Source organism: Pyxicephalus adspersus, chromosome 12, assembly GCF_032062135.1.
Source record: "Pyxicephalus adspersus chromosome 12, UCB_Pads_2.0, whole genome shotgun sequence".
NCBI lineage: Eukaryota > Metazoa > Chordata > Amphibia > Anura > Pyxicephalidae > Pyxicephalus > Pyxicephalus adspersus.
Window position 1 is genome coordinate 1,853,266 of NC_092869.1, and position 7,116 is coordinate 1,860,381.

At 51.7% G+C, this 7,116-nt stretch overlaps 1 protein-coding gene across 1 annotated transcript in view; it reads left to right on the forward strand.

The window, feature by feature from the left end:
* ARHGEF2 (Rho/Rac guanine nucleotide exchange factor 2) overlaps positions 1 to 7,116 on the forward strand; it is a gene marked incomplete in the record, with an annotated part of 45,081 nt that overhangs the window by 27,685 nt on the left and 10,280 nt on the right. Inside the window, 1 exon segment of the mRNA XM_072428663.1 lies at positions 3,203 to 3,359. Within this exon segment, the coding sequence (XP_072284764.1) occupies positions 3,203 to 3,359 (157 nt within the window).

Below are 7,116 nucleotides of genomic sequence, written 5' to 3' on the forward strand. Positions count from 1 at the left end.
TAGGGGGATCAGGGGGTATCTAAAGGGGGTTGTACGAGGAGCAGGGGGTATCTAAAGGGGGGTCGTAGGGGGATCTAAAGGGGGGTTGTAGGGGGATCTAAAGGGGGGTTGTAGGGGAACCCAGGAGTAACCAAAGGGGGGTTGTAGGTGGATGGGGGGGGTATCGGGCATTAGTCAGGTGAGTTGCTCCGGCCCAGAATTCGGTGTCACCCCCATAGTACGGGGACAACAAAGACCATAAAGGGGATCCAATCAGAACCGGTCCCTCTGAACTCCATCGCAACAAAAATAACAAGAAATCTGCAATACCTAAAAAGGGAACTTCTGAGTTATATTTAATCGTGCCAATTACGTGTCCTCACCAAGACAAACACTCCACCAATGACAGGCGACATATTTATAGTGTGGATAGGAGGGTGCCCAAAATATGCCAGTTTCTTGGAGGGGGGCAGTGTGCGGCTCACGGCGGCCTAAGATCGCAGGGTAGGAAAGTCTGAGCGCCTGTGCATGCAATCTGATTGGACAATCTGTACAGCGAGAACCTGTCATCCCATTTCCTGGCTGGAGTCCAGCATCATTTAGCCCCTCCCTCTCCAACCTGGCTGTCCCGCCCCCTTTAATTCATTGGATATTATTTCCTTTAAGTAGGAAGGCTTGTCCTGGCATGTGGGCGTTACCTATGCAAATGACCTCCCCCCTGTAGATCAATAACTCCTTCCACTGCTTGCATCAGAGCTCAGGACTCCTTGAAAGACGTACAGAGCCCCCTGCTGGCTCCTCCCACCACCTGCGTTCTGCCCGCATAGAGAAGCACAGAGACCCAGTGATGATAAGGTAAGTTATGACGATGGGAAAAGTTTTGATTGGCTGGAGACCGGGGAAGGGGAATGAGCTGAAAGGCGTAACACAGACTGTGCTGACGGTGAGTTTCCGGAAGGTTAAAAATAACATTTCTTTATCGTGGTGACTCAGTGCTATGTAACACAAAAAAAGAACGTCGCCCCCTATATATTGCCCAACACCCAACCTGAAATGAGCTGTATGAATGTTTTCCATCCCAATTTTCTTTAAACGGTAAAAACCCCAATTTTTTATAAAAAATATAGAACGAGTAAGTAAAGAACGAGCGGTATCCGCCATTTTTTTGTCCCATGAAAACGAAGCCTTGCTGCACCTTTAAAACTTTTTTTTTCTGTCCAATGAGAGGAGGCGATGAGAGGTAAATCTATCCTCTCCTGTGATTGGTTTCCCTCCTCTGCCATATTGTACGTAGGGGTTCGTTGCTCCTGACGCTGCCTCTTACGCCCCCCAGAGACAGCTCCCAGCTGTTGTCAGGTGAAGTTTTCCCTGGGGGGGGGGGGGTGGCGACTCCTCCCATCTACAACCTAACCTGGCAGGGTCCCTGACGCAGCTCTGCTTCCACCTCTTACCTGCCGGACCCGGGGATGTTCGCCAGGGCCAGGGGCATTCTAAGGGACGACAGACTGAGGGTAATTGGCGGGATGGGAATGGGGGATGCTGGGGGTAAGATATGTGGGAGACCTGGAGTAAAACATTTTTTAAAATTGCATTTTTGGTCTGTTTTAAATGCATTGTTGTGCCGGTTTGTGCTCCACCCCCCCAGGGTAGGGGTGTGGATGAGTCACGTGGCACCTCGTATTTGGGAATAAATGAGGATGAGGGGATTATAGACGACTATAAATTCCCATCTCTGGGCTAATCAGCAGGATGTTGTGCAGGATGTCGGAGAATAATTACTGAGAATGGCAGCCGGGCTAATAATAATGTAATTACCGCCTTGGCTGTGGGGGAGGAGGGCATTCTGGGGAGGGCTAGGGGGGTGCTGGTTCAGCATTTCTAATTAACACTTTTATTGCTGAAGCCAAAGATAAAAATTATTTAGTGAAAGAGAAATCACACATAAAGCCATTTCATTCGTTAAATTACCAGTAATGAGCAACTGAGGATTACAAAATGGCTGTACTTTGGTTCAGTGATGTCACTGGTCTCTAGTGATTGGATAGGCTGCATTCTCAGATTCTCAGTGATGTCACCGGTCTCTAGTGATTGGATAGGCTGCATTCTCAGTGATGTCACGCTCTCCAGTGATTGGATAGGTTACATTCTCAGTGATGTCACGGTCTCTAGTGATTGGATAGGCTGCAATCTCTGATCTTATTATATGGGATGTCTGCTGTCTGTGTTGGGTTTGTCGGTAGGACTTGGATCAAAAGTTTGTTGTGATATAATATGTAACAGGAAGTGTAAAAACAGCTTCTTCTTTCTCAAGGAAACTCGTGTCACCTCCCCCAGGGTTACCCAAGGGGCTTCTGTTTTTTTCCTTGTAACCTTTACATTTCTCCATCTCTGTCAGCGTCCGGCCTGTGATGTAACAAAGCAATGCGACTCCTGATATTGATGGGGGAGGGGGGGTCCCATAGGGGGTTCATATGGGGGGGTCAGGTGACATGGCCAGGCAGGAAACCTTAAGTGACTCAACTTCCTTTCAGCCGGGTTGGGGGGATTCCGCAGGACACGGTGATCAGATCTGGGAAATACGTTTATACAGAACCGGACTTCAGAAATTTGGGTTTATCACATGCGTGTTGTTTGCATGGCTGCGGTGGCCTCGTGCATATGCTGCATGCGCATGCATTATCTGACAAATAAGACTGAAACATTGTCGCATTGATTCAGCGTTTGTATCTAAAGTGAGACCCCGGGTCTTGCTTGGGTCTGATTCCCGCCAACGCAGCAGGTAAGTTGGTGACGGCGGCAGCTCCCTCGTCTCCTATGCGGAGATGTTTCGGAGGGTGGTCCCTGGCACCGTTGATGCGGTTGTCATGGTTATACATAGCGAGATGTTCCAGGAATTTTTTTCCTCTCTCTCTCTCGTGTTGGTGGATACTGCAGCATTCACCCAGAGATGCAGCATCAGCCTGGAATCCGCAGCGCCTCCGTCTATGGCCCCGTGCGGCCCGACGCCACCGCCGTCTCCCCGCGCCGGCTGCAGACCATGAGCTGGAGGGCCAAACGCCCCGGCGAACGCACCACAACGCTCATGCCGGTATGTTGGCCGAAGCTGCCGTCCCTTACCGATACACCTGTAGGGTAGTGGACAGGCAAAACGACCAATCAAAAAAGGAGAATGTAAAGATTGGGCGACTGTTACTGACCGCTGTTGTTTTGTTTTATCTTACAGAATAAAGAAAAGGAAAAGATGAAGGAACGCGAGAAGGACGCCAAGGATACCCGCTACACCAACGGGCACCTGTTCACCACCATCAGCGTCTCTGGCACCACCATGTGCTTCGTGTGCAACAAGAGCATCACGGCCAAGGAGGCGCTGATCTGTCCAAGTAAGTGATACCCCCCTATGCCTGGCATTGCCCGGGGGCAATAAACGCCGGCCCGGCTTGTGTTATGGAATGCGGGCTGTACGGTAATAGGTTTTCCCTCGGTGATCTGTGCCAGTGCGAGGAGCGCGGTTATCTTCCATTAAAAGATCAGCGCGTAGGCGTGGAACAGCAGAGAATTTGTGTGTTTGAGGGACCCCTGCAGGCTGTGTGCGGAAAAATCCCCAGACGCAGCGTCAGAGAGATTGCTGCAGGATACCATTAACCCTTTCCCGGAGGACGCCGCTTGGCTCAGGCGCTGCTGCTCGGGGCCGCTGTTTATTATAATTGGTTTCTTGTTATTTGCGTGACTCTGAATATTGGTGCCGGTGAATCGGGGAATACCTTCCCGTAATGTACCGGTAAATGAGGTGTGTGATGACCGTGAAGGGCAAAATCAGACCGAAACCAAATCATTTATTGTGCGTCTCAACGTGTGAGGCTGCTGTACATCGAGGTGATCAGACTTCTGAGTTCATTTGCTCCCATTGGGAGGATTATTGCCCCATCAGTGGTGTCAGCGGGAAGATTAGTGCCCCATCAGTAGTGTCAGCGGGAAGATTATTGCCCCATCAGTAGTGTCAGCGGGAAGATTAGTGCCCCATCCGTGGTGTCAGAGGGAAGATTAGTGCCCCATCTGTGGGAAGATTAGTAGCACATCTTTGGTCTAATTGGAATAAATAATGCCCCATTGTTGGGTATCAGTGGGAGACATAGTGCCCTATGATGGGTGTTAATGGGAATAACAGTAATTCATCATTGGGTATCAGTGGAAAGAGCATTGCCCCTTTGCTGGGTATCATTGGAAGTAGTACCCCATCATTGTTGCCAGTGATAGAAATAGTGCCCCATGGTTGGTGTCTGTGGGAGAAATAGAATCATTAGTGTCATTTGGAGTAGTGCCCCATCGTAGGGTATTAGTGAGAATAGCGCCCCATCAGTGGTGTTAATGAGAGGAATATTGCCCCATCTGGGTGTTAGAAGGAGGAACAGTGCTTCATCATTGTGTATGTCAGTGATAGCAAAATTGCCCCATGGTTGGTGTCTTTGGGAGGAATATTGCCCCATCATTGGGTAACTGTGGGAGAAATATTGCCCCATTGCTAGGTATCACTGGAAGCAATAGTGCCCCATCATTGGGTATCTTTTGTAGGATCATTGCCCCATCATTGGGTATCATTGGGAGGAATATTTCCTAATCTTTGGTGGAAGGAATAGAGCCAGGTAAAGGTTGACAAGGGTCCACATTTGCCCCATGGGCCATGTTCTGGGCACCACTGCTCTGTTTTTGCCCCATTCTCTCTCTTTTGGTTCAGCCCATTTCTTCTCTCCGATGAGCCCCATAACTCATCATTATCATTGCGCTCATTACTTCCCGCCACTTCTCCATTCAGGTTCCCCTCGCTGGGTCTCATGGTCCCCGGGGCGGCACTGTACACAGAATGCTGTTTGATGTCTGCTTGTAATGGCTCCATTTAGAGGTCCCATCTGGCACCGGTTACACGATACGCCCAGCAGCTGGCGGAGGAATTAACCATCTCCCACCTGTGACCCCCAACCCTGCTGGGAAACCCGCTCAGAGATTCGTCATGGTGAATGGGGGGGGTCACACGTCAAGGAAAACACACAGACCGCTGAAAGTAGAAATCAGGCTTGCAATGGCTGCTGTGTTAAGCCAAGGGATGGGTTTGCCGAATGTTGTCCAATAGGCAGAGAGCAGGCAGGAGGCGGGGCAGTGGCTCAGATTGGCTCCATCACATGTTGGGCCAGAACATACCCCATGATGCACTGGGGGCTCCCCCACCTCTGAACCCCAAAGCCCTGACACGGATGCCACCTTTGCCATGGTGTCACCCCCCATTACCCATTCGTGCAGCAATTGGTTGTCCTGGCCCTACATACCAGACCGCCAGTCGCAATCCTCCGCGAGGTGCCAGACGAGGCGACGTTGGCATTGTGGGGCTCTTTCAGAACGCGCTGTACATTTCCAAAAATGAAAGCAGCGCCCCCCCCCCCCCTTCCCTTCCATCCCAGAATTCATTATTTTTACATATGGCAGGCAGATTCAGCCACCCGGCGCCATCACACCTCCTCGTATGACTGTACGCATTACTAACCCGCCATCGGGCCCCGCGGCCATATGGATTATTATCAGGGTGCCCACACACGGGGGAGGGGCCTCACCTGGTATAAATACCTGACCCGTCACCGTATACAACACAAGGGTCATTCACTCCAATCCAGCCTGATTCACCCGGCATAGGATCCTTGAAATGTGGTCACATGTGTTCCCAGCTCCGCCCACTTGTCACTTCTGCTGAGAATTAGGAAGCCGGTGAGAGGATTGGACCTGGGTGAACGGATCCCTGAAGTGTAGTCGCCCCCATCTGGACCTTACCTGTATAGCCCCCTTATACCAGAACCCCCATTCCCTCCTCCCCCGCCCCTCACACAAACACGCATTGAGTGGTCTAATTGGCGGAGACTTCCCGTCACGGTGCATTGATTGCGCGTTTGATCCGCTCATTGTTCAGACTTCATCAGCTCCGTCATGTCTGGGATTTAGAAAGATAAACCGGGCTCTACACCCCCCCTTACCATGCAGCTGAAAGCAGACATCAGGCTTGCAGCTCTGTGGGCATTTTTCCTGGCCCTACGCTGGGATTGGTCCCAATTTGTGGATCTGGAAATGATATCCCCGGGATGTCACGCTGCGGTCATATTTCCCAGCTTCCCCTCTGCACAGCTGTCTCCACCTGTATGGGGTCTGTCTGGGACAGCTGCTCGGACACTTTATACATTCCTTGCGTTGCCGGGGGCCACGTCTGTGCCGGGACAGCTGCACGGATTGCTGCGCCGGCCGCAGGATCGCAGGGGGCTGAGCCGAATAGCTTCCTATTGGCTGCTCCCGGGGTGACCCCACTCACAGGGGTGATGCTCACTCGTCCTATCACATTCTTCGGTTTGGGCCCTAAACCATCACCTGACCTCCATGATCACATGATGACTGTGACGCGTTGCACCTTTTCACCGTTCTGATACCACAGGATGACCCCTACTGGGTTTGGCCCCTCAGGGCCATTCGGGGTGACTTATATATGGGATTCAGCTGACAGCTTGTGATCTGATTCCCGTCCCAAATCTCCCACAAAGGGCCCATTGTGCTCCAATCGTCTCACAGGGCATCACCCCCGGAGGGCCACTAAGGGGTTAAATTTCCACAAAAACCGTTTCACTAGCCAATCGGATCCTGGATATGTCAGCTGAGCTTCCTGGGAAATGCCAACGTGTCGGCTGTCATGTCAGTCCTGTGCCTGGTGAGGGGGCCCCCTAGTGTCCGCCCTGCTGGTGACAGGGCCCCTTTGCTGTGTTCAGGCCGCAGCGCAGGGAGAGGTTTCCGCTTTCTATATATACACAGAGAGGAAGTCGCTGTTCTGATGGAGATTAACCCCTCCATGGCTGCCGGCCTCCTGCCCCATGGGGGGATTTGTCCTGCTTGTGCTGCATTGGTCCCAGCGTGAAGCCAATCAGAGCCTAGCGTGCCATCCCAGCATTCGTATTATTGGCTGGGGAATCATCGGCCCTGCAGATGGGGAAATCCGATGGTTGTGTGCTGCGAGCCAGGGAGGATCATGGGAAATCCCAACATGGCCACCGCACAGGAAGTTGCCCCGGGAGGGGTGCTGTGGCTTTGTAGAAGCCGGAGGTTTATATACAGGAA